This window comes from Trematomus bernacchii, unplaced genomic scaffold (assembly GCF_902827165.1).
Source record: "Trematomus bernacchii unplaced genomic scaffold, fTreBer1.1, whole genome shotgun sequence".
Classification (NCBI taxonomy): domain Eukaryota; kingdom Metazoa; phylum Chordata; class Actinopteri; order Perciformes; family Nototheniidae; genus Trematomus; species Trematomus bernacchii.
In genome coordinates this window covers 1,114,851-1,142,562 of record NW_022987582.1, presented here as the reverse complement: position 1 = coordinate 1,142,562, position 27,712 = coordinate 1,114,851, and the positions used below count along the sequence as shown (strand labels likewise).

The window sequence follows — 27,712 nt, the reverse complement described above, 5'->3', positions numbered from 1 at the left end:
TTTTTCGTGTGAGTGAGGCCGACATATATATTGACGGTCCCTGGCAGTTACGTCACAAGCTAACCGCTTGGCTGAGCGGAGGGGGAGGGAGAGAAAGAGGAGAGACACCGGCGTAGGACGTTAAAAGCCATCCAGACTCTGAACGGGTGAGACGCAACAAGAATAGAAAAACGCAAGAATAGTAGGTTGAAATCACCTCGATTTAAAGTTGGAGCAATATCGGCACGACTGTTAAGTCTCCAAGGCAACTAGGCAAGTTTAAACTGTTGGATGTTGCGCGAATTTAAGCGACCGGTTGGCCTGTTATCACTTTATAATTAATTGATTAATTGGTGAAAGTGAGAACTAACTAGCTACGTTAACTCTGGATTTTGGGAGTCGCGAGGTTGACTACATTTCAGTGGCGACAAGCTGTGTTTCGGACTCACCTGCTAGGACTTTACTCCACCACCTGCAGGCTTCCACACCGGGAACACCGGGAGTTTTGTAAAAAAAACACACAAAAAACACAGCCGAGCCTGTAGCATCTGAACACCGAGGAGAAGGAGGAGGAGGAGGAGGAGAAGAGGGAGAGTACGGAGGCACAAAGAGTGGAGAGCATCCAGAGAGAGGGGAGGAAGGAGGACGGCACAACAACAGAGAGCATCCCTCTTTAATTTAGGATCCACACAGGCACCACTCTGCCCGTATAAGCATCCTCTGGACACGGTAAGAGCTTTGGTGTGTGTAGCCTGTTTATTTCCCTGCCTTGTTTTGTTCTGGCGTGTGTGTATGTGCATGTGTACATTAGGGGGGATCGGACAAAGAGCAAGGGAGCCCCATGACATCCGTGTGTATGCTGTAACCTACAGCTGGCTAAACAAAGAAACCGCTCTATTGCCATGATTTACCCCCAATCACGCTGTTTCCTCTCTGTCTCATGTGTAGGGATCCCGAACGCTGTTTATCCACCAAAAGGTAATGAATGCTTACAGATATTTTCGATGTATTAATATATATTTAATTGGGAGGGAAAAGTCCCATTATTGTTTTTTGATTGGCTAATTAACATTTGCATAATTGTTTTACCAGAAGCTACTGGAGCCCTTTGTCACCAGGCTGGGCAATACATACTTAAATGTTTCAAGCAAATCATTTTTACATTTATTTGCATAATTGAGGCACACATTTTGTAGCCCAAACCCCTATTTAAATTATACATTTTTCTTTTTATTTGAATTGATATTTTTTTATACTGATATATTTTTGGTATCCTTATTTTTTGTATTGTTACTACTTTAATTATGCTTACACTATATTCAATGTAATAAATGACATATAATGAACATAAGTTCTAAAGAAAGAATACTACAAATATAATTGTGATACCGAAGGAGTTTTAAACTCTTTAAAGTGCATACTTTTGAATGTGTAATTTGTTACCACTGTAAGTCACACCACTTTTGTCAAATTAAAAACAATTTTAGTATAATTATTGTGACTATTACTGTCCAATGCCAACTTCTCTGGCTGTGACCCAAAGCTTATCCAGCATCGGTTCCTCCTTTCCAGGGACGACTGCTCCTGATCTGTGTACCCCTGCAGTACCCAGTCCTCCTCTCCACTCTGTCCCAATGAAGGAGGCCGACGCCATCAAGCTGTTCGTGGGGCAGATTCCCCGTAATCTGGAAGAGAAGGACCTCAAGCCTATCTTCGAGCAGTTTGGCAAGATCTATGAGCTAACTGTGATTAAGGACAAATACACTGGCATGCACAAAGGTAGGTCTCGCTGCTATAACACAGCCTAAACAAAGAAAGACAGGTGGGGATAGACAGACAGAAAGCTAGATAGACGTGTGACAGTAAGGCAGATAGATGGGTGGATTTTCCGGCGCTGAGAGTCACCATGTCACCATGTCACCATGGAAACTGTCACACCTCCTCTCGTCTCCATCTCCTGTTAGCACTGCAACGTGAGATCATGAAACCAGGCACACACAGTCAGTCACTACACATACACTGTGAATCAAAAACCTGCTCATGCATGAATATGCTTTTGCCAAAATGTGCTAAAAAGAATACTATATAAAGGTGTCCTTTGATATATGGCGTGCAGAGTTAGAAGACTCCTTATCCTGTTAATGATTAAGAGTATTTAAATAATGGCCCCTTCTTACAATAGATGGGTGATAAATTGCAGCAAACACACACTCTCTTTCTCTCTCTGGCATACACACACACACAAACGCACACACTCACACGATGACCTGGGGTCTTGTGTGTTTTGAACCAGATTAGGCTGTATGCTCCAATCAGTGTAATGGGGCTGTAAGCCTGGGTGACACAGGGGAAAGAATCTGTTGTTTTGAGAATCCCCACGGCCACAGTAAGCCCCTCTTAAAAGCAATGAGATGGACCATAAGATGTGTGTGTGTGCTTGTGTGTGTGTGTGTCTGTGTGTGTCTGTCATTATGTTGAGTCATGCTCAATTCTTCAGATCTACAGTGTGTGAATGTTTTCATCCTAATCGTCTCTTCTTTACTCTGAATCCACGTTAGTCTGTCTGAGATGTCACCGGGATGCTAACCTGCTGCTAATCTTGTTGTCTTAGTGCTGGTGACAGGTGTAGTAAACAGCTCTGGCCAGCCAGCTCTGCTACCTACCCCTCCCTCACACACACAGACACAGGTACAGCACATAGGAGAACAGAGGGAGTGTATTTGGAGTGATCGTGAGGCATGCATAGTGGTTGCTTTAGGGCAGGAACCTGACTGTAAGGCCTTGTTAGCCCCACGCACACGTCTGTGGTGCTGTCATGTGTGCTGACTCGTGCCGTGCCGTTCTGAAATGTGCCGTGCCGTGGAGTGTCCTTCTCTTGCTCTAGAGTGCATCATCATGGTGTTGTCAAGTTTAGTTACAGTGCATGAATATATATATTTTTGAATCGTTTCGCACAGTTAGCCTTATATTAAATCAGAATAGGTGAGAATTAGGGATGGGACGATATAGGATTTTATTGCGGATCACGTTGAAAACTCAATAAGTTTATCGTGGTATATTTTTGTTATTGGGTTGACTAACCTATAAAAAGTCTAGATCGCTATCATGGTAGAGAAGTGAAAATAGAAACAGGCTAAAAAAACTACAGGAATTATCAACAGAAATAGCAGACTCACAAAACTATACATTTTTATTTATGCAGGGGGATTATTATTTCCTTATTTTGGCATGTTATATGTTCACTAAAAAAAGATTTGTGTTACCTGTAAAGCAATACAAAACCAGTTTCTTAGAAAGGTGATTCTAGTATCTTTTAGTGCCTCGTTAAGAGCTTTAAGCATTTAGATGCTAATTGGCATACTATTGGGAACCTCAGTTATTTTGGCCAGCATAATCGTGACATTAAACTTTCATATCGTCCCATACCTAGTAGAGCCTTCTCATGGGAGGCATCAGAACAGCAGACGTTGAAATGATTGAAATGGTGTGGCTGTGTGTGTTTTTGTAGGGGTTGATACAGAGATAGAGGATGACAAATATTGGAGCTCCTCGCTGACCTTTTCCACCGTTCCTCCTTTCCCTTCTTCTTCCCTCTCTCCCTGCCTCTCTCTATCTGACAGGATGTGCGTTTCTGACGTACTGTGCGAGAGAGTCGGCACTGAAAGCCCAGAGCGCTCTCCACGAGCAGAAAACACTACCAGGGGTAAGTGCAAACAGACACACACACACATCCCCAGACAGAACACACTTCACACTTATGCAACAATGCACACAAGCTTGCAAATACACTAATATCAAATCCGCCCCAATCTAAATGCACAGCCGCTCGCTACCTTGTACACACACAAACACGGCCTCAGATCAGTGTGTGTGTGTGTGTGTGTGTGTGTGTGTGTGTACTAGTGGACGTTCAGCTCCCATTAGTAACACTGTGACATAACTCAAGCCGCCAGCAGGCGTCTTGCTGCTAAGGACAAACACTCCCTCTCGCAGGAGACACGTAGGGTTCTCTGTGAGCATAATCATCTCCATTTCTCTCTCTCTCTCTCTGTCTCTCCATCTCTCTGTCGGTCTCTCCGTTAGCCTCCGGTGATAGCTCCCGCCTAGAGAGTGTGTGTAATTAATGTGGCCATTCCCCTTTGTCTCATCCCAGTCTCCCTCAGTCTCCCTTGTTGAGGGATCGTGTGCTGCAGTTGGGCAGGGGTAGGACACTCTTCATTATGGATGGGCCACTGTGCGAGATCTGTGTCTGTCTCGTAGGCTGTACCTCTCTGTCGCTCCCTCTCTCTCTTTTCTCTCTCTGACCTGGTTTCCATTGCAGTTAAAAGAGGATTTTACAGTGGCTGTTTGGAGCATTTTGCATTTTTACCCTATTTGTTGCATCAAAAGTGTGCAATAATACCCGGCTGTAGGATGTTTAGTAGAGATGAGACTTTCCGAACCATATCCAAACTCTGATTTGCAGTTTTAACATAATAGTAAATGTATCTTCACCATCTCTGAGCCGTTCTCTATCTTATTCTCCCTGTGTCGCCCTGCCACTGTTGGAGTTTCCGTTTTTTTGCACCTTCTCTGCAAGCTATGGTGTTGATAAGATCTATGTGGGGAAATGGTAGCAGGAGAGCCTGAAGAAAATACTTTTGGGGGAGGGGAAATATTCTTATAAATACAAATCCCTGCATCCATACATACATATTGCTTTTTCATGCAGCTGGGAAATGCCTCTCCATTCGTGCACACACAGGAACACAGCATGTTAATAATGACATTAATCCAATTAGGGCCTGCTAAGGAGTCTGACCTTTCTGCGGAAATCAGCTCCCCACTGTCTGCTGTGTCTGGTTCCTCCCTCCCGTGCTGCCCTTTGTCCTTTGACTTACCCCGCTTACTCTCTCTTCTCTCTCCTGGGTTTTTACTTGTATCCTTTCCTGTTGTTGATGACTTAAATAACCGGTTGTGGCAGAAGCAGATAGTCACAGAGAAATTGTGATGAATATTCTGGACACACGGAGGAAACATTTTGCAGGGAGGATGCTCATTAGTGGGACAGATTTACTAAAGAGCCGGCATGAAACAATCAGAAGCTCCACTCCCCCGAGAAAGACGAGTGCAGAATGGAGGGTGTGGCTCTCGTGTGCTGGCTTTTCAATAAGACTGGACTTTTAATGAGCAACATGACTGTTTCTGCGTGTTGCTTTTCATCAATTTGGTGTGTCCTGCTCTTCCCCTTAGTTGTTTATCTTAAAAAAGATCCTATTACTTATTCTATCCAGTTTGAGACATTCTTCAGAGGAAACGGAGTACTCTCGGTGAACCTATTAAAGTGTTTTGATTTGAGATCACTGAGGTAAATGATGAACAACAAACATAGAGGATACAGTTTTCACTCAAACGTGACTTTATTCAAAGGACTCACAGTTGTTTCTCACTCATTCCATCCAACAACCCTCTTGTAGGCTGAACACTGCTGAAGGATACATCTGAATCCCCCTAATACATTCAAAGCATTATTTAGCTGGGTATATTTGAGCTCCAGCATTCTCTACGTTTGAGCTCTGCTATCACTTTCCACTACCTGTCTATACCCTTTTCTATCCTGTGTGTCTTTCTCCCCCTTCCAGTCTATTACCTTCCTTGACAGGATTTGGAAATGACTTCAGACGATTTCTCTCTCCCTTTCACACATCCTCCCATTGTCCAATTCTTTTCATTCCCCAAGAATTGCTTTTTCATCTCTTCCTTATTCCTCCTTTTATTTTTCCCTCCATGCTTTCCATTTTATCTCTCTTTTTTTTCCCCCTCAAATCCCCTCTGTCCTCTGTTCAACTCCTCCCCTCACGTCCCTCAGTTTCTCTGCACCAGTAGAATATTACAGAATACTTTTCCTCTCTGAAATCTCTTCATGGTATCCCTCTTTCATCCCTGCTGTCTCTCACTCAGTTCTTCCCCCTCACTGCACGCTCACGCTGCCTTCTCGGATTCTCATTTCACAGTCATTTATGGTAACCCTTCTTCTAAGTCCTCTCAACGTCAGTCCCTCTCCCTCCACCCCCCCCCCCCGCAGTTCCTCTACCCCTCGTCTCATTTCCCCTCCTCTTGATTAGTTGACCCTTTTGACCGTTTCACACCCCCATCTCCTCCTCCTCCCCCCCCCCTTCTTCCCCGGCTCTACTTGTTAAGCTGCATGATTAGTTTCTCACAAACTCATTTTCATAGTCAGATCCTGGGCTCACCATGGGGCAAGGGGGGCGGAGGTGTGTGTGCGTGTGTGCATGCCACTTGCATCTGGGGATCGCGGCTCTTAATTGCGGATACCGGTGGCACGTCAGGCCCCTCATACAACTTGAATAGAGCCATAGCATCACACACTCATACAGATGTGTTTCCCCCTTGCACCATGGCCAAGCAATTAAAGGTTTGGAGACAAGTCCAACGCTACAGAGGGCTCTTGTGCGCTTGTGTCTGTCACTCAGTGATGGGATTTAACGCCGATTGAACGGTTCCAAGCAGCCAGTAGAGGAATGAAAGGAAGAAGACAAACACAGAGCCAGTTGCAGAGATACTATACCTCGAATGTCCCCTGCTAGCTTCAGCAGGGAGCAGTGGACTGTCAGATTGGAAAATGAGAAAAAGGATAGAGGGATTGTGCGAGGAAGAGAGGGAGATGAACAGATGGCCTTATCAGAGTGTCCTGCGCCTTGTGTTTCATTTGGACACAGAGAGGGAACGCAGAGGGAGCACGAGATGACGAGAGGGAGAGAGTTACATTATATTAGTCACAGTCGCAGACATTTAACAGTGGAACCACTAGCAAGTCCCACTGTAGCACACAGATGTTTTGGTGTATTAGATGTGGTACAGAGATTCCCCCTGGGATGCATCCACACGAAAGAGCTCATGTTTAGCTGTCGCATTATCAGTGCTAATTTGCACTTGAAAATTGAATTTCTCATTGGCATTTGTATGCAGGGCTTGTTGTCACCAAATGGGAATAATGAGGAAAAGATCCAGGGAGGTACAAAATATGCTCCTAAATGTAATGTTTGGCTTTACCTGGTTGATGCTTCATTAAAATCATGACTATAATTGCCAACTGAGGCAGGACGAATAAGCAAATAAACATTAATAGTCATTATGCAGTCCATGTATTAAATGTTTCAGGAAAAACAAAGGCTTTTGTCTTTTTAGTGCAGAGGGTTGGTAGCAACAGGACAGCGTGTGTCCAAGGTCAGAGGTCAGGGCTCAGCCTCTATACAACAAATTCAGGCTGGGTTGTCTCAGAGCTGTTAAAAAAAAAAGGATGGTTATTGGGGGGATGGTGAAGTAAATGTTTGGATTCAGGATGCTCTAAATATTTATTTTTTTCATCCTGCTTTTAGTATCTGCCATGCCTTTGGATTACTTTTCATTCTGCAATATCATTTTGCCATGCTGGTTTTTTCAATAGCTTAACAGTCAATTGTATGTTTTATTTTTTACCAGGAATATTCCCATTTTCCATTCAGAACAGAATCTCTATTACAAGCAGCAGACTCTTTCAAATGAAGTCTTAGTAAACTTGTCAATTGTTATGTTACATCCCCAGCATCTATATCCCTGATATGTAAGTCAAATGTAAAAGTTACATTTGTACCTCTATAAAACAAAGTTACAGTAGTCTTTCTTACAAAATCACCCTGGCTTGATCCTATCTCCATCCTCCCTCCCTCTTTCTCCGGCCTCACTTCACTCCCGGTCCTCTTGTAAAGATTTTAACCTCACATCTCCCTCCCCGCCTCTATCTTTCGCTCTATCTCTCCCAAGCCGACTGCTGCTGTTTTTCCTTCCTTATCTTTCCCCTTATCTTTTCCTTTTGTTCTCCAGCGCTGATATCTCTCTCTCCATTTAATCTGGACCCTCTCCCCTCTGCGTTTATCACTCCCCTTCATCTTTGGTCTACTTCAAACACACATGTTTTTACATAGACACACACACGATCACACGCACACTCACACACACACTCATGCACATCTGTTTTGGTCACGCTGGCGTCCGCTGATCTCAGTGTAGGTGAAATTAAAGTGTGATAAGCAGCTTACCAGGTGTGTGTTGTCATGCTTCACTGCTCTCCAGGCAGCACTCTGCTCCCTGTTCTTTGATTAGAACACACACACACACACACACGCACGCACGCACGCACGTACGTACGCACACACACACACACACACACACACACACGCCTAATGAATTATTAAAAAGGCAGAAAAAGCGCCACAGGACAAGTAGTTAACAATTACTGATACAGCAGAAGATCGATACACATATAAAAAATATAATAAAAGTTTGTAGATGTGATATTGATGTAATGCATATGGAATGACAGCGTTCCTTAGCCGATAAATTGGAGTAGTTCCAGGGTTACTGCTGGATCATGCAAACATGACAGAGGCTGTTATGTATTTTATTGAGCTTGGGCTGGAGAGAGAGTGAGAGAGAGTGAATTTGTTATTTATGTCTCGGGCTGAAAAGCCTATATTTATTTACATGCACAATAAGGACCTACATGGACTCAGCTGGGTACTGCTACGTGCAGCAGCTCAGGAGTGATGTACAGTAGTTATTTCTTTACAGTAAGAGTTAAATCACTTTTATAATTTTTTTTAAATATATGTAAATAATGTACCTTTTTTTTAAATGCACAATAAATATCCAACACCACAAAAAGGGGTAGGAAAACCGGCAGGTAACTAAGCACACATTGATTAAAGAAAAGCTGTTATTTGGTTACAATAATGTGTTGGGCTTTAGTACATCGCATTAATTATGGATGTACTGTAGCAAACCATCAGATTATTTTTTAAGATTAGATTTCCACAATCTTTTAGCATTCAATAACTCCCATCATTTCTTCCCTCCACATTTTCAGTGTAGGAGTTTCTAACATCTCAATATCAACAGGGCACAGGTAATTGAGCCAGTTATAAATACTGCAAATCCACATTTTTCCTCAGCTGCGTCACTAAAGCTTTGTCTATATCACTGAAACACATTTGTTGGTTTGCAATTTAACATTGCTTGTCACTTTAGTATGGTTTGGAGAATGACCGGGAAGTTAGACACCATCTTCCCGTTCGTCCATCATCCAGGTCTTGTAGTAGTTGATGTTTATCAGAGGCACTCAGGACGTGTTTAGTGTGCATGTTGTGTATGTTCTTCTGTGCGTGTTTTCCATGTGGAATCTAAGATGCCTGGCAGGCAGACTCCCTATGGGGCAAAGCTATGATGAGCAATTATCCACTAGGGCGACTTTGTAGGCTAATTTAGCATATTTATGTGGTCAGCAGCACTGTTTACTATTCCCCTTCACTGCTTACTGCTGCACTTTCAATTCAGAACAGATCCCAGCTCCCTCTCTCTCTTTCATTTTCCCTCCGTCTCTTCCCTCTCTGCCATCCCTCTGCCTCTATCTCTCCCCGCCTGATGGGGTTTGTGATGTGTATCGCTCCCCCCCCCCTCCCCGTGCTGTTTCTCTATTTTTATCCTCACTGTGTGTGGGATGGGAAGGGAGTAGAGGGACAGGTGTAGACAAAAGTGTGTGTTTGTATATGAATATGTGTGTGTGTGTGTGTGTGTGTGTGTGTGTGTGTGTGTGTGTGTGTGTGTGTGTGTGTGTGTGTGTGTGTGTGTGTGTGTGTGTGTGTGTGTGTGTGTGTGTGTGTGTGTGTGTGTGTGCGCAGAGAGAAAGAGAGGGGGGTATGCAGAGTAGAGGGGGTGTGTGGGGGGTTGTGTTCAGCTAAAACCAAGGGGGATTTAGCTTGTTTGTATTAAACAAAAGTATTTGCTGTGCGAGTGTGTGTGATTGCGATGTGTGTGTGTTCACATATGTGCATGTGCATTTGTGCATGCAACATGGACAGACAAAGAGAGCCTGTTTCATATTTCACCACAAAATTGAAGCAGAATCTAATCATAGCCTCATAAAAGCCTGACCCTGGAGAGCGCCTGTCTCTCTAAGGCCTAACACACACACACACACACACGCACGCACGCACGCACGCACGCACACGCACGCACGCACGCACGCACACACACACACACACACACACACACACACAGTAACATTTGTATCTTGGCCAGTATCATTATGTTGTGTGGACACATGATTACCAGGTTACGTGATTGTTCCCTGCCAATTCGGTGCCTCTCAGATGCTGAGCCCTAAAGTAGCCCAAAGTTGAGTTTAGTCCGTATCACACACCATCTGTTTTGGAAATCCAGCCAGCTACAAAAATCTGCAGGGCCTCGTTTCCACATTCATAGATTGTAAAGACCAGTTGAGTTGCAATTATCTGAAATCATTATTGCATCTGATACTGGACGTGCGTTGTTCTTGCAACTTGAAGCTGGCTTCAAACCTGAAGTGAAGCACAGCAGGGGCAACTTTGGCATGCCCATTTAAATCCAGGATTCACACATGGCTTATTGCAAGATGCACACTTAAGGTGATGAATTTAGAATTCAAAAGCATCTGCTGCGGTAAAACACTCATATTTGAATAACAATTACATTACAGATATACACATTTACAGATATAAATAGTTTAATTTGACTGATTATTGTAAGCACACAAGAGGGGGTATCTTTCATTTATGTATTTGGGTTTTTAAGGGATTATCAAGGCAGAAAACAAGTGCCAAAAAACCGAGTGTGCCAAAAAATCACTTAAATGCAGCAAGCTTAACAGATGCCCAGATCTTACATAGGGCTTTGATCATTGAGCGGTGTCACTGACTTTGGTGCCAAATCATATAGCGCGCATAACTCACTTTTTACATCACTTACTGTAACATCCCCTCGTTCATTTCCATTCACTACATTTGGCTACCAAAATGAATGCATGTCCTGAGTTCCCTGAGTCTGAGGACACAAAACCAAAAAAGTCCTCTGCATTATACATTATACAAACACAATGATGACGTTCAAACTGCCTTGTGAGACAAAAACCTGCAGCTTGCAATCCAGACACCTCTTCCCAGCATGCAATATTTATATGTCTGCACTAAGCTGGACGTATGGAGCGGGGCCCATACAATGGGGGTGAATGAGTGCGCGAGTTGGTCTGAATGAAAGGGGGGTTAAGAGTGGTGGAGGAGGGCCACGAAGAGGTTTGGCATGAATAGGGGTGTATAGACAGGGAGGGGGTAGGGTGAGACAGGGGAGGAGTGGAGCAGGTCGGGTTAGAGAGAAGGAGGAAACAAGACAAAAGTTTGCCATAATGAGCGTGGAGGAAGGGGAAGGCGGGTGGTGCCAGGAAAGAAAAGGGTTTTCTGGGTGGTGGAGGAGTGGGAGGGATTCAGGGCGCACTTCTGTCAGTTTAAACAGAGACATCTGTCAGAGGGGGCCACTGGTGAGTGTCTGCATGTCTGTGTGTGTGTGTGTGTGTGTGTGTGTGTGTGTGTGTGTGTGTGTGTGTGTGTGTGTGTGTGTGTGTGTGTGTGTGTGTGTGTGTGTGTGTGTGTGTGTGTGTGTGTGTGTGTGTGTGTGTGTGTGTCTGCATGTCTGCGTGTGTGTGCGTGCGTGCGTGCGTGCGTGCGTGCGTGCGTGCGTGCGTGTGTTATTAGGCAATCAAAGGGGATGACGGGACTTAAGTTGCACCTGGGATGTGACCTCTGCTCCCAGGTCTCCCCTCTAACCACACTTCAACCTGCTGTCTCTATAATAGCCCTTTCACACTGACCACAGGCCAAAGCCGGAGCTTTATAGACCCAAATTACACTATTGTACATATACACACTTCATAATGAGCCAATAACAGAAGATAGGAGAGTAGAACAACAGGGCTTGTGCAGCTCTGTCGTCTTTGTTTTGCTAATAAGCGAGGTAAGACTTGTTTTAATAAAGCACACAAAGCATTTAGGTTTTAGGTCTTATAGATAATCTTAGGTTTTGTTCCCTTCATGTTAATTAGCATTTTCAAGCAGGTTTTTACCTATTGAATGGAAGATTGTGGCTACTTCTTTTAGTGGATATTTGTATTCCTTTCTATAGCTCAGAGGTGAAGTTGGTCACAATTAAGGTTTAGGTTTAGGCGTTACTTCTAATTATAGGCCAGACATGTAATATTTAGCATACTCCAGTAGGCTTGTGTATTTGTGTATGACTTTATTCTGAGTAGTCAAAAAACAAATATTTTTCTCCACTTGAATGGCTTATGATTTGTTACCCAATTAAATAGAAGAAATTAGATGTAAGATAAAAGAGAAAACAAACCATTACAAGGGATTTTCCTACTATAATTTCCACAAAAATTGTTTATATTTTATTTATTTATTTTTTGATAAAGCCTTTATAGAACATAAAAGTGATTAGCATGTCTGGCATGTCTATGAGATTGTGCTTGCGCTGTAACTGTCTGAGCATCCAGAAATGTGTCACTGGCTCTGTGCTGAATGTAATCTCAGTGAATATGAGATTTTTGCAATCATGAATTTGTATGGCTTTTAAGCAGCCTCTTTAATTCACCATTTCATTTCCCAAAGGACTTACACTCCCTAAAATAGAAAGAAGGTCCAAGTGCATAGGTCTAACAGTTATCCGCTATAGTGCTGTTGGATTATGTTGGACTAAATCCAAAGGATCAAATTTCAGTGAGTGCTCCACTGCTGCATGCAGCATTGGGGTTTGACAAAAAACCATAATATTAGAAGGATCAACAGGGTAGTTAGTTCTGCCATATGCATGGTTTGATGCCATTTCTTTTGAGAGTGATGAAGGCGAAAAAAGATGGAGAAGGCGAGAGAGGACAATATGTTGGTAATCCATGCTCCAGTAGAGAGGCTGATGAAGGGTTAACAGCCAGATAAAGTATTGAGTGGAGGAGAAGGAGGGCAGACTTCTCAGGTGTGAAGAATGGAAAGAGAGAGACAGAGAAAGGAGGGATGAGAGACGGGGGATGGGCCGCTTAGGAGCGTGTATTGTGGTTGCAGGCCCCGGTTGCCTGGCAACGGAGCTGAGCGAGATGCCAGGTTGCTAGGTAACCTGAGGGATGCAAAGCCTTTAACGTGGTGCGATAAAGAGACAGCAGAGAGGTGGGGCAGAGCTGCTGGGCTGCTCCACCTTCCCGCTCACTCGCTCTGTTTCTCACATCTCAGTGTTTTCATCCAGCTGAGAGCGGAGTAAGGCCGCTCCACGCTATAATGTCCTGCCATTTGTATTGAAATATAAAACACTGAAACACACAAATATAGACAATACTATACAGATGAATCACTGATAATGTATCGATTTATAATTCTCGATTCATGAAAGCTTCGGTTTATAAACCTTTCACAAGTTTCAAGGCCCAATGTGCATTGTTTTGTCCAACTAAAGCCCAATGCCAAATGATATTCATTTAACTGAAAATATGTCCTTTGGGGTTTTTTGTGACATGTCTGCTTTATAACCATGTCTTGGATTAATCAAAAATGGTTGCAGATTAACTAAACATTTCAGAAAATATCGACCTAGTTGAGTACAATTTTAAATAAATGCACCTCATGTCCATCCAATGTGTAAATATCTAATGGAAACACCAGTTATTAAATCAGAAATTAAGATAATATAATTTTTTTAGCATAAAACCACATACAACCAAATTCAGAGAGCCATTCCAGTACTGGAGCCGAAGCGACTTCTTCTTATCGACACAGTATCTTATCTGGTTTTTGCACTGCTGAGCATGAACATCATTTTTCAGGTTCTCAGGTAGCTGTTTTATGTTTTTTCAAAATCAAAGCAGAATTATTTTTAACATTCAATTAGTTTTGTTTAACACAATGTTTCTTAAAATATGACATGAACAGTCCTGCTATTTAGCTCAATTTTGGGTTGGCTAAATCAACATAAAGCTTCACTACACTGATGCTAATGAGTGTGTTGGCCTGCAAGGCATGTGACAGCAATGATGGAGAAAAAATGAGAGAGAAAGTGGAAGCGACAGGAGAGGAGGAAGTGAAAGAGAGAGAGAGAGAGAGAGGAGGAAACGAATGGAAAGAGATACCAAAAAAAGCAGAGATGCCCATGTCATCAAGCAGGGTATGGGGGATTATGGAGTAGAGAGTGGAAAGAGGGGAATTGAGGATAGGGGAAGAGGAACAGGGAGAAATAATGCTAGATCGTGGGGAAAGGATAAAAATAGTTTCCTTTCTTGTGCACTCTGGAAAATGGACATCTGAAATTGTGTGGATGGAGTGTTCCAGAGGGAGATTGAAGGGGGAGGGGTGTGTGTGCATTTGTGTGTGTGAGGAAGACAGATATGAAGAGAGAGTGTGTGTGTTTGTACACTGTAGACTCACAGAGACACACACTCAATTGTCAGTTGATGGCATGCGCTGTAATCACTTTTATATCTTTTTTACATTTGTGGAGAATTGCCAAAATGAAAACAATGATTTAACACTGTACTTTAATCCATGTTCCAAATTGTGTATGTATGTAAACACACACTTACATGCACACACCACCCCCCATGCCCTCATGATGTGGTGCGATGGTTTGTTCCACTGATTTTGTGTGGGTGGGGGGAGGGGGTAGAATGCGATTTGATTGGATAATCCAAGGATTTAATATCCCCTAATCCAGGCACAATCCTCTCTGCGTTACTGCAGGGAGTGAGATTAACTGTATGTGTTTAGGATGTGTTTGTTTCTGTGTGCGCTAAAGGGCGGGTGCTCTGGGTGTGGGGACAAGTGAAGTGTAGTACAGTGTGTGTGTGCATATGTGAGTGACATGTACTGTATGTGTATTTGTCTTGGCACCACAGCATGCAAAATGGAGCAGTGTTTGCATGCAGGGTTTGGTCATGCATGTGTCAGAGGACGTGCCTCCACAGAGTGCGAGTGGTCATGCAGGCTCACACACGATCATATATCACATATCTCGCCCTCATGCATCGCCGCGCTGCTGCTCACATACGAATCCCCTTTCCTCAGAGATACCGAACAGGGCTTCTTAGTATTCAGCAGGACGGATCAGACCTCGCTACAGTATGAAGCCAGCCTCTTGTACGGGCGCACGTTTGCAGATGGTTACCGTTAATTAAGACTTAATTAGAACGTGAGTAATTAGAGGATCATTTAACTTGAAAGGAGCGCGTGGCTCTTCATGTGTGTTGGAGTAAAGGGGGGGAAAAGAGTGGAGTACAGTATGACTGACTTGCAGGGGACTGTACTTTATTTGCATTTTTCTCCCAGGCTCAAGGGAATTTTAATTACTCTACTACAATATAGATTCAGTTCCCTCACCTTCTCCCTCTCCTTCTCTCGCTCGGAGCCAAATCACTCTTACTTCCGCCTGATACTGCCCACATCTCTCATAAATCTCCCGTCCTGTTCATTTCCTTGTTCTCATACATTTTTACTAAATGCTCATTTAACTCTAAGAGAGATAAAATGGTTCGGGAAAGATGCCGAGGAGGATAGTATGAAGCCAGCAAAGCACTCTCCGGCACAGATTCTTTGTTTACCCGAAGAACACAGCAGTCGCCCTTGGCAACCAGCATCCTTGTTTACCTACCCAGTGTGCCGTCATATGATTGCCATGACAACGAGCCAGTTGCCATGCCAATTTTCCGATGCCATTGTGTCGTCTTTGTGGCAGGAGTGTGCACCTCTCACCTGCTGTTTTTTCTCCATCTCCTCTGATTCTCGAGGCATCACTCTGACTTTGTGACATGTGGTTATTTTAAATCATCAAAAGGGTCAGAGCAGTTATAGTGAACACATACAAGCTCGGACACAGATTGATAAACCTTAATTGATAAACTATAGTTGGCAATCATTAGGTTGCTCCTGTTTTACAGTCCCAGGGATGAGGTGGAGTAGGGCTAATGATGGAGGTAATGGAAGAGGTGATGGATGGATGGATGGATACAGAAAGGGTTAGTGGACACAAATCTTGCTACAATCAGCCTGCTCTACAACACGGAGCGAAATCAATGAACAAGACGGGACTGATCGATGAGTTGATAGTGCAAGATGGATAGCAGCGTGAATGGATAGCAATAGCACCAGGACTGGGATATGATGGATAGATAACGCTTATTATTATCATTAACTAAAAGTGAAACGATAGCAGTGAAAAATATAATTGCCTGTTGAAAACAAAACAAATCTTTAAAAAATGATTGTTGAAAAAAAGGTTTGTGTTTTTTAGCAAGAGATAGCGATGTAGCACTACCAAACATGGGACAGCTTGTATTGCCCTGAGCTCTGTGGGGTGTGCTGATGTAAAAGTACTCAAGATAGTTTCTAAATCAACTGATTTTGACATTATGGCCATTCCTCCACATTCCTCTAACCATTTATTCTTTGAAACTAAACTTCTAGCCATTATATAACAATTAAACCTTCTGAAAAACTTAAACTACCAGAACACTCAGAGAGAACTATACCAAATAGCAAAGTTAAAACAGAAATTCAAAACATAGGGTTTTTCGATGGATAGATGGATGGATAGATGGATGGATGGATGGATGGATGGATGGATGGATAGATGATGGATGGATGGATGGATGGATGGATGGATGGATGGATGGATGGATGGATGGATGGATGGATGGATGGATGGATAGATAGATGATGGATGGATGGATGGATGGATGGATGGATGGATGGATGGATAGATGGATGGATGGATAGATAGATAGATAGATAATTGATGGATGGATGGATGGATGGATAGATAGATTGATAGATTGATAGATTGATAGATAATTGATGGATGGATGGATAGATAGATAGATGGATAGATGATGGATGGTGGAGAGTTCGAATCCAAGGTCACTGAAAACTGTGTGGGCGTGTGTATTCTGGTAGGTTTATGTTTATGCCGACAGCTCGAGTCAATAAAGGTGCAAGCAGGGTTAAAAATGTACATCATTCCCTCTGCAGACCTTGTGTGTGTGTGTGTGTGTGTGTGTGTGTGTGTGTGTGTGTGTGTGTGTGTGTGTGTGTGTGTGTGTGTGTGTGTGTGTGTGTGTGTGTGTGTGTGTGTGTGTGTGTGTGTGTGTGTGTGTGTGTGTGTGTGTGTGTGTGTGTGTGTGTGTGTGTGTGTGTGTGTGTTACGTGGACGAGGGAGCAGAAGTGTTTGCATCAGTGCGGGTTCGTGTCTCTGTGTGATGGCCTTGCCTTAGATCAATAGCTTTGTGGTGACAGCTAAGAGCTGATTAATCAAATGTATGGATCTGTCTCTCTCTGCTCTGCCCTCTCCTCAATTACCAGCTTCATTACATTGCCTTAACACCCCACTGGGACCTCTCTCCATTCTTCCTCCTCCTCATCCCCTCCTCCTCCTCTCTGTCCATTCCCGTCCCTTTACTCATCCTGTCTCCTTCCCTCTAGTTTTTCTCCTCCCTGTCATAGATGCAAAATACATCCGTTTCAACCACTATTGCTGCAAATCACTTTTTGACTGGCATTGAGGCATTAATTAGAACGTTTTCCACGTTGCTGCAGCTGAGTGAGGAGCGTTCAATCTGAGCCGGACTGATAAGGGTGTTTGCTCCAAAATGTACGATTGGTGATGTGGGTTTTGCTACATTTCAAAGTTTGGATTCAAAAAGGAGTGTCTACTCTTCTTCTTCTCCTCCTTTTGGCTTTGCTTCTCTGTATCAATGTCCCTCCCTCATTCAGACCTTCCTCTCCTCATCTGGACTCCTCCATTTTTCTTTCTTTCTCCCTTCCTTGCTCTTCTTCCCTGTTTTCATTGCCATCATTCTGCAGCCCTTCTCCTCCCCCACCCCATCCCTCTGGCATTAACACTCTGTCTCATTGCCTCAGTGCTGTGACTAAGCACTGTGTGTAGTATGTTTGTGTGCCTTTCTCTGTGTGTAACAAACCTGTGTGTCCGTAGATAGTACATACATGGAAGGGAAATTCAGAACATGTGTGTGCATGCATGCGTGAGCACTCGAGGCTATGGATCTCTGTCGTCGTGACATTTTTTAGACGGAGTTAGTCACGACTGAATCACGCCCCACTCCTCCCGCTCTTTCTCTTTCTATTCTTTTTGAATCATCCTCTCAGGGGCAGCTTTGCTTTCATCCTCCCACTCTCTGTCTCTCTGTCTCTCTGTCTCTCTCCTTCTTTTTCCAGCATTTCCATTCACTCCCTCCCTGGGTTCCTCTTGGCCTTCCACCTGCCCTTTCAGTCGGTCGAAGTCAGTCGGGGTCCCCCAGGCCTGGCTCTCGTTCTCCATCCTTTTATTTTTAGCTGACTGCGCCTGTTCGCTTCACACACTTGTCATCTCATCTCTCCCCATGTAACCCCCCCCCCCCCCCCCTCTCTTCTCTCTATCTCAATCTACTCTTGTCCCTCATCTAATCCGTAGTTCTTCTGTAATCCAGATCAGCTGGCCTGCATTCTTAATCTCGTCACTTCTCAATCCCCCCTCCATTCTGTGTGTGTGTGTGTGTGTGAGGGAGAGAGAGAGAGAGAGGGAGAGAGAGAGGAAATCAGAGACCGCCCGCTGTGTGTGTGTGTGTGTGTGTGTGTGTGTGTGTGTGTGTTTTGACACGGGAGACCATACAGGGACAGAGTTCAGACACACCTGTCACCTGCTAAACTTGATTTATCAGGGACTACAACATGGACACACCCAAACCAACACAAAATACACATACACACACACACACACACACACACACACACACACACAGACACAGACACACACACACACACACACACACACACACACACACACACACACACACACACACACACACACACACACACACACACACACACACACACGCACACACACACACACCCATCATCATTGCTATATTAGTAACATTTTATTCAAAAGACTGTCATGTACATAATTACCTTCTATGCTAAATGTAATGTTACCATTATATTAGAAATGTTATAGCACTTAAAAACTAAGTTTTCCAAGTGATTTGGCAGACATATCATAAGCAGCATACTCTGAAGACAATAACACAAATAATTATGAATTAATAAATGAATACATATATTAATACATATAACATAAATTAATTAACATAAATTAATATGAATAAAACAGAATATATGTAAGTATTCTTTTGATTTTACAATAAGAATAATATTTTTCACTTTAAAATACTAAGAAATAGCCATTAAACTAATTAGGTTACTGAGTCAATCCTAAAGACACGTGATAAGACTAGAGGGACTTGTTTATGTTGACCATCTGTGTTAATGCTCCTTCTTGTCTGTTGTGCAGATGAATCGGCCAATCCAAGTGAAACCAGCTGACAGCGAGGGCAGAGGAGGTGAGACATGCTCTTAAATACAGTTACACACACAAACACACATGCACACACACAAACACACATTTAAGTGTGACAGAGAGAAGGAAACATGTCAAGTTCGATCAGATAGAGATGGAAAGTAGTCAACGGTGCTTAATCGACACACATTTACACACAGACACACATTCAAATCACATGCTTTCTACTCCCCCCCCCCCCTCTCATTACACATTTATGGAGTAAATTCTGCCCCCTGGTGGACACAAGTGGTAGCTTCCATTTCTAATAAGACAACTTTGAACTTCTGAACAACTTAGGTGTGACCATTTTGGGGGAAATGAGGGTGAATTCTTATCTTTTCCTTTGCTTTTTTTCAAAATTGTTGGCCTCTCAGAGGACAGGAAGTTGTTTGTGGGCATGCTGGGAAAGCAGCAGAGCGACGAGGACGTGAGGAGACTGTTTGAGCCCTTTGGCAGCATAGACGAGTGCACTGTGTTGAGAGGACCTGACGGCACCAGCAAAGGTAAATCGCATATGCCCACCAGCACAAATGACCCTATTTAATTGTAACAGGCAATGTGCTGTAACTGAGTTTGTTTTGTTGCAGGGTGCGCTTTTGTAAAATACCAAGGACACGCTGAAGCCCAGGCCGCCATCAACAGCTTGCATGGAAGCCGCACAATGCCTGTGAGTTGCATGCATGAGATAACAAATTATTAAACAACATGCAACACACACACACAAGGCAGGGCAAACATGGTCTTCCACCGGTCCCTTTATACATCCATGCCTTCCACAGACATGAGTCACATGGGACAGTTTACATTTTCTGTAGGCAATAATGCATATAATGTTATCGCCAGTCTTCTTTGGTGCTGTCCTGGGCATTATCAACATGCTGTGATCGGCCCCATCTGAATCACAAAAGGAAACATTTATTAATAAACACTGAGCACAGTCCCTCTAACACATATCAAATCTAAATGGTAACATTCCTTGTTATTGCATTGAAATATCCTCTCTCTCCATCTTTCCCTTCAGGGAGCGTCGTCCAGTCTGGTGGTGAAGTTTGCCGACACAGAGAAGGAGCGGGGGCTGAGGAGGATGCAGCAGGTGGCCTCGCAGCTCGGCATCTTCAGCCCCATGACCCTCAACTTCCCCGCCTACAATGCCTACACACAGGCGGTCAACGCACAGGCAAGCAGCACACAAATGCACAAACACTCAGCGCACTAAATGCACATGTACACACTAAGTTTGTAAGGGGAGTGCTGTGCTTATGAGAGGATGTAATAAGTTTGAAGAGGCTATCAGTGGTCTAATTGGGGCTAATGTTATTACCCAGACAACAGAACATACGTCATCTGGCATTAGCTTTCCCGCAACACACAACCATTAACCCACTGACTCGGGACATAATGGCCTTGTAATTAGATCTCTATTCATCTGTTCCTCCATCACTCCCTCTCCCTGCCCCTTCCTCTCCTTTTTTCCCTCTCTTTGTCTCTCTCTCTCTCTTTTTCCCATATCAATTTAACTGTCTCTTTGTCTTCTCTCTCTCCCTCACTATTTCCACCTCTTTTTCCCCTCCCTCCCTCCCCCTCTTTTTTCTCTCCATCCCCTTCCTCTGTCTCTGTTTCCTTCCCTGTCTGCAGCTTGTCCAACAGCAGGCCCTGGTTGCCCAGTCAGCGTACTTGTCTCCTGTGGCAACAGTTGCCGCCGTACAGATGCAGCAGATGGCGGCGCTCAATGCCAACGGAATCATTGCCACACCCATTACACCCATCACGCCGTCCTCGGGTAGGCGCATTTTCACACACACACACACACACACGGAGATGCCATGCATACCCAAAACACTCTTGGACTTGTATATGAGCAGGGACACCACGCACAAAAACTGGTTGACATAGAATAGAGTAGTTTTTAGATGTTATCAGCTGTACATATATTCTTATATATTATCACAATATATAGGAATATTTTACAGTCTTCTCCTTAAGATGCATTGCTTCATCAAATTGATGCACTTAGTTGTTGTTTTTTAACAGTATTTGGCATCAGATACACAACAACCTCATTACACAAATAAGGATTTAAAGGTGTAGAGACAGATGCAGTTATATAGGTGGCATAGAGAAAGCTGCTGCTACAGAGAGCCATAATCTGGACCCTGCTCTGCGTCTGTAGGTACAAACACTCCACCAACTATCGCAGCAACGCCTGTGCCCTCTCTCCTTCCGCCACTAGGAGTGAATGGATACAGCAGTCTGCCCGCCCCCACCAATGGACAACAAGCAACAGAAGCACTATACACCAACGGCGTTCATCCATATCAAGGTTTTTATTCATAATTATGTATGTTTATAGGTGTCTGTCGTAAAACGTCCCCTCAAACTCACCTTTCCATCCCTGCAGTTGGTCAAGGTCACTGAAAAAAAAGTTACATAAGACGTAAAAAAGAAATGGAAATAGAAACCTAAATAAAAAGATTCATTGATAAAGCTACAAAAGTAACAGACAAATAATTAAACCAATGAATAAAGTGAAGCATGGAGAATTGGATTACTCTCAAAGTCTTAGTCCCTCCAACAGGTATTACAACGTTAAAGTCAACATAAATAGTGAGGCTTTTTATAATATCTGTTTATAATATAACGTTTTGACAGTTTGGAAATGCGGAGTCTGGACATTTTGGTAAAGAAAAGAGTGCTTGAATTTTGAAAGCTGTATGAACCATATTCTACACATGCTGTGTGGTAGTGGGCATACATGGAGTTTGTGGGAGACTGAATGGGGTTGTCGGAGGGTTGGGCTCAATATGTGTGTTAAAGGCCCGGCCAAATGTTTTAAATATATTGGACCTCAAATAAAACACTGCACGATCTACTAAGGATTAGACCTTGAGGACTTGCTGTTGGATCCTTAATGTCGAGTATAAAAAAAAAAGACTAGAACAGCACTCCAATTTCACTTTTTAATATGCCAACACAGACATTTCAGGCAAGACGCCCTTCTTCAATGTGTTTTCTGGGGTAATAAAAGATGACCTCGACCAGCACAACAAGAACATCCTAACTGGGGCTGCTACAACACTTAGAAGAACAGTCTCATAAATAGAATGGACCGTAATAGTAAAACATTTTAATAAAATCTAAAAAGCATACAGAAGTATATATGATTTCATTTCACACATTCAATTAAGAGGAATCGGATATTTAAGAGGACATTGGTTGTATTTTTTGCTTTCTGATAGTTTTTTTCCCCGGCCCTCCAGCTCAGAGTCCAGTTGCGACCCTGGACCCCCTGCAGCAGGCGTATGCAGGCATGCAACACTACACAGGTTGGTGTAAGTCTACAAACAGGTGACACAAATGTTTAGATGAAGCTTGTTGAGTGAAACCTTCTCACTGTGGGTTGGGGCGGTGTCTGGATAGAAGTAAAAAAAAGTAAATAACTTCAGATTCAGTTATGAGACTAATTTGGCAAAGCTTAATATAACATATCAAAGTTCATTCCATATCTTATGCCCACCAAATTGTATAATCATCAGAACTCAGTCTACATGTGCGGCTCAGCTCATGCAGTAGGTTAATTCAGGATACATGTAAATAGGGAACAAAGACGATGGGGTGTCTGCTTTCCGTTTGACCGCCATCGTCTCAAAGATGGAAGTGTTTCAAGGGCAACTTGTTGAATTAATTCTGTTATGATTCATCTGATTTGAGTGTCACAGAAGACAGACTGGTAATAATGTAATACATTCAATGTTACCTTTACACCATCCGCATACATGTCTCCTACTTAAGTTGGGTCTGTAATGCTTGCCTACCAGACTCAGACCAACAATGTCACTGTTGTTGTGTCTCGCTTTGTTCAAGTGTTACATTTAATAGTTTTCACCTTCAGCAGGAGATGTTTCAGTTCAAACAAAATGATTCTATTGGACACTGCTATGTTGCCACCTGTTGTGTTCACCCAATAAGATTTTGTTTCTGTCTCTCCCAATAGCGGCGTATCCTGCTGCCTACGGATTGGTCGGCCAGCCGTTCCCCCAGCAGCCAACAATGGTTGCCCAGCAACACCAGCAGCCCCAGCAACAGCAGCAGAGAGAAGGTGATGTGACTTCCTGTCTGTCTGCCGCCACACCCCTCTCTCCAGTGATCTAATCTTAAGTTGTTTATCTCCAGGTTTTCACAGATAATTGATCACACTCTGCCTAATGTGTGTGTTTCAGGTCCAGAGGGCTGTAACATCTTCATCTACCACCTGCCCCAGGAGTTCAGCGACTCTGAGATGCTGCAGATGTTCCTGCCCTTTGGCAATGTCATCTCGGCTAAGGTGTTTGTGGACCGAGCCACCAACCAGAGCAAATGCTTCGGTGAGACTCACAGACGGGAAGAAAGAGGGAGGGAGGGAAATGGGGAGAGCGAAGAAAGGAAAAGGACGGGTGAAAAAGACGGGGTGACTTTGTGGCAAATGAGATATTGTGTCTGTTTTTTTTTTGTATCCTAGTTAAGTTGAGACAAAGGCATGGTGTAGAAAAGGTTCAATTAAGGGGAACATTTTTGCTTCAACCTCATTAGGAAGTACTTTTTTATCATCTCTGCCCATTGGTTATGTTTTGGGCTCAGTTCCGGAAAGATTACTGGCCTGATTTTCATAGAACTTTGTAGAAGGATGCACAGGCAAAGAAGAACCCATTATATTTTAGAGAGGGTCGGCATTACGGGGCTGATATACAAAATATCTTACCTTGTTAAGATAGGGGCATATGTGCTGCATGTATGTGTTGTCGGAATAATCATAAAAGTTTGTAACACACTGGGGAAATTCCCATCAAGCCCCCTGAAGTCAGAACAACTCGTAAAAAAAAAATGCAGCGTGTCTACTGTTGTTCATAGTTGCTAGGCTCTGAGGAAGACTGAAAGCAATCTGTGTGTCTACCAATAACTATACCACTTGGAAACGCTAGTGAGGGAAAAGTTGTCTGTTTCACCTTAAAATAACAACTCTTAATTGTCTTTCTTTCCAGGATTTGTGAGTTTTGATAACCCAGCTAGTGCTCAGGCCGCCATCCAGGCCATGAATGGTTTCCAGATCGGCATGAAGAGACTGAAAGTGCAGCTCAAAAGGCCCAAAGATGCCAACCGCCCATATTGAGTGACAACTGAGAGGAGGAAGAAGAATTAATGAGAGGTGAGGTGGTGATGAGGAGGGTAACACGACATTAGGAGAAGTGAGGTGTTGTATGTTGGGGAACAGGAGGATGAAATGAGGGTAGAGAAAAAAACCTGGAGACGGTAGCGTTATCTTTGACACTGCAATGCTAATTGATGGTACAAAGTTAAGAATAAAAAGCTTAACATGACATTTCAGTGAATATACATTGGGTTTCTCATATGATCAACAACTGAATCAACTCAGGAAAAGTAAAAAATACTAAAATATTGTTTTCCTTTTTATTTTCTTTCACAATCTTATTTATTTTCTTTCCTGCTGTTTTGATCTTTTCCTGAAACGGCAACTTACCTCACCCAAGATCCTTCCGTCCAATCATAATTCTCGAGGACCCCATCGCTATGGCAATGGTTGCCTAGTGAACGATAAAGCCCTGACCCCCCCTTCCTCTCGCATTGTTGTAAGTTGATTGGTTGGCCTGTGTTTGGGTTGCTGTGGCGATTGATTGCCTGTGTTGGTTGCCCTTGGCAATTTTTGTTCTGTCACCTCGAGCAACCAGCCATGCGTTGACCTGCATGTCCTGTTGCTGTAGTGACCACAGACTGTGTTTGGTGCATTGTGAATTTATTTTGTATTGACCTGTGCACATACTGATCAATAACTGTCAATAGCCAGGACTGTACTCAGAATCAATTGATTTAATTGGATATTTGATACACTTAATCATTGTATAGTAATCTGATAAATTCTGCAGCAACGCTTGTTATTTTTTGCAGCTTTGTTTTTGATCAGTTTCTGTAGTGTTCTGTTTGGTGTCATTATTATTTGATCAAATTGTTTGGGTAGTGAGCGTGGGCATCTATGTGTACATATGTGTCCGTGTTACACTGTTAGTGTGTAATGCAGGAGTGCATAATCCTTGTTGAACTGGTGAGAGGTTTGCCAGAGGTCAACACAGTGGACTAGTGGAGAAATGTAGAACAGCACTACAGTTTACTGCAAAAAAAAAATTGTAGTATAATTATTTGCAACATATAATGATAGTATGCCATGTTGGACACTCGGCCATGAAATGATTATGCATTAGAGTTCAGAGAAGTTCAAATATGGCTATGAAGTGGTCCAAATGGCACATTCAGGTTAGAATAGAAAATACCATAAGTTTTATGACTTAAGCACAATATTTTTGGAGCAAGCATGCATTTGTTGAGCTATACTCTCAAAGGCTGAGTTTTATATTCCTGGATTCTGATTTGTTACACTGTTTGATGTGGCACTTTAGTTTTTTGCTCCTTTTTTCTCTTTTTGGTCTCTTGTACATCTCCTATCACTGCTTTTGTGGTGTTTTCCCTTCACTACACCCCTCTTCCTCCTCTGGTCCCCTTTCTTCCCTTTTCTTATTTCCTTATTTCTCTGTCAAATTCTTTCTTCACCTCTCTCCATCCCAACCTCCTCTTTCTAGCTCGTGTTTTGAGGTAAAGGGTATGTGGTTATGGTGGAAAAACAAGTGCCTCTTGCTTATTGGAGAACAGCCTTCAACTATAGGAATTCTGGGAGAAATTGAACAAAGAGAGAATCAAGGATATCTTTGGTTTGAGGTAAATTAAATCCTCCACAAACCCCCAACCTTTACCAAAGAGTAGAACATGTGTAGCTGCTGTCTACCCAGTGTTTGGATGCACTGTCACACGGCAGCACGCATTATAAATAAAGGATTCTGTTTCTATTTCTAGACAAACCTTTACATAACAAATCCTTGTGGATACCTACCACTGTGCACCTTCAACATTAAAATGATCACCCAGAATTTCTATACTGCAAATGCCAGAGAATAATGCATGTTGGTAGTAGTGTTTGCTTGCCGTGATCCAAGGCACTAGAGTGCAGCACATGCTCATTATAAGGTCACACACATAGACACATATTGCGCTTCACAATAGCACCCACACATTCATACCTGCAGACACACACCTTCAATCACACACAAACACAAATAACGGTTATCCACTGTATTGAATTGCATGATCCAGACACTGTGTGTGTATGTGTTAAAGCACCATGATTTATTTATTGCTGTTGAAAGACAGAGCTTTACAACTGTGAATGATGCCTTCTTGATTTAACTCACCGACGTGTAACAGAGACGAGCTAGGAGCACCCGAAAAGGTGCAGTTTGCTGCCAGAAGTCATGCCTAAAAGAGTTTTGTTTGACGGGAGGAGCATGTTTGACAAGATGTAAAGATCAGACAGAAACATGGGAGCTTCAGTGTCTTTATAACTGCTCTCTAACATATCCTCCCCCTTCTCTTTCCCTCCCTCCTTGTTTATGTATCACTCCCTCTACCCCACCACTTTCCGTCCCTCTCACAGGTGACCTTTCAGAGTCCAGCCGAGGTGGAATCCCAGGGTTCATAGTGCTTTCAGACTGTCTGCTACCTTTGAGCGTCCGGGGAGTGCAGCCACACACACTGACACACACTCACACGACTACACATGCGCTATTAACTCTGAACCTCGAACGGTGGAAGGCTCATTTACAAATGTACATAACGTGCACAAACACACACACACACACACACACACACACACACACACACACACACACACACACACACACACACACACACACACACACACACACACACACACACACACACACACACACACACACACACACACACACACACACACACACACCTGCAGACACTCAGACAAACACACATTGTTCACACGAGTCAGTAATTTCACCCATACAGCCAAGAGCTTGGTTTGGCCACGGTCTGTGTGGAGTTTGCCAACAGGGTGTTAAGTACAGAAAGGCAACTCAGACCGAGCACGTATGGAAGTGTACTGATAAAAAAAATGCTGATATATCACTACAATAGACTTTAACATGTCTATACCATGTCTAATCCATGACAAATATAGAGGGGCTGATGTTTCTTAATAAAAAAAAGAAAGAAAATTAAAAAAAAGACAACTAAATGAGTAGGTTAGAGAGACTTTGGAGAAAATCCTAATGACCTGTAAATAATTTAGTTTACAAAGAGCTGCATTTAAAAAAAACAAGGAAAAAATGCAAAAAGAATACTACTTTAGATAAACACTGAACAGGACACAGCGACATTATTATTTATTATTATTGTTATTATTATCATTATTATTACCACTAGTAACATCATCATCCTCATAAAAGGGATATTACATTCCAAATTGTAAAATGGGAAATCACTAACCTATTTTAAATTTATACTTAGATTTTAGGTGAAAATTCGGGGGAGGGGGGATCGCACTTTT

General features: G+C 43.0%; 1 protein-coding gene across 7 annotated transcripts; it reads left to right on the top strand.

Moving 5' to 3' along the window:
- The first annotated feature begins 156 nt into the window (after positions 1-156).
- On the top strand, positions 157-26,999 carry celf3b (cugbp, Elav-like family member 3b). Of its 7 annotated transcripts, XR_004555658.1 has the most exons (16): positions 157-708; positions 928-957; positions 1,552-1,758; positions 3,600-3,682; positions 19,207-19,255; positions 19,617-19,757; positions 19,842-19,921; positions 20,276-20,431; positions 20,890-21,034; positions 21,425-21,574; positions 22,512-22,583; positions 23,246-23,350; positions 23,472-23,615; positions 24,270-24,433; positions 24,777-24,875; positions 26,786-26,989. XR_004555658.1 is itself a non-coding variant. In XM_034127640.1 (15 exons), exons 3-14 carry the CDS (start codon positions 1,614-1,616, stop codon positions 24,395-24,397), a joined length of 1,395 nt encoding a protein of 464 aa, XP_033983531.1. In that variant the 5' UTR covers positions 157-708; positions 928-957; positions 1,552-1,613; the 3' UTR covers positions 24,398-24,433; positions 26,786-26,999. The 7 variants fall into 7 exon arrangements, 6 of the variants coding, with proteins under 6 accessions (XP_033983531.1, XP_033983534.1, XP_033983533.1 ...); XM_034127640.1 differs by lacking the exon at positions 24,777-24,875 and having other exon boundaries at positions 19,620-19,757; positions 26,786-26,999; XM_034127643.1 differs by lacking the exon at positions 24,777-24,875 and having other exon boundaries at positions 21,485-21,574; positions 22,512-22,577; positions 26,786-26,999.
- Positions 27,000-27,712: the final 713 nt, after the last annotated feature.

Bases quoted from the DNA above. Each gene is read 5' to 3' on its own strand.
- celf3b (XM_034127639.1), top strand. From the start codon at position 1,614: ATGAAGGAGGCCGACGCCATCAAGCTGTTCGTGGGGCAGATTCCCCGT. The intron at 19,256-19,616 runs GTGAGACATGCT...TTTTCAAAATTG, and splicing joins TGACAGCGAGGGCAGAGGAG to TTGGCCTCTCAGAGGACAGG. The intron at 23,616-24,269 runs GTGAGACTCACA...CTTTCTTTCCAG, and splicing joins CAACCAGAGCAAATGCTTCG to GATTTGTGAGTTTTGATAAC.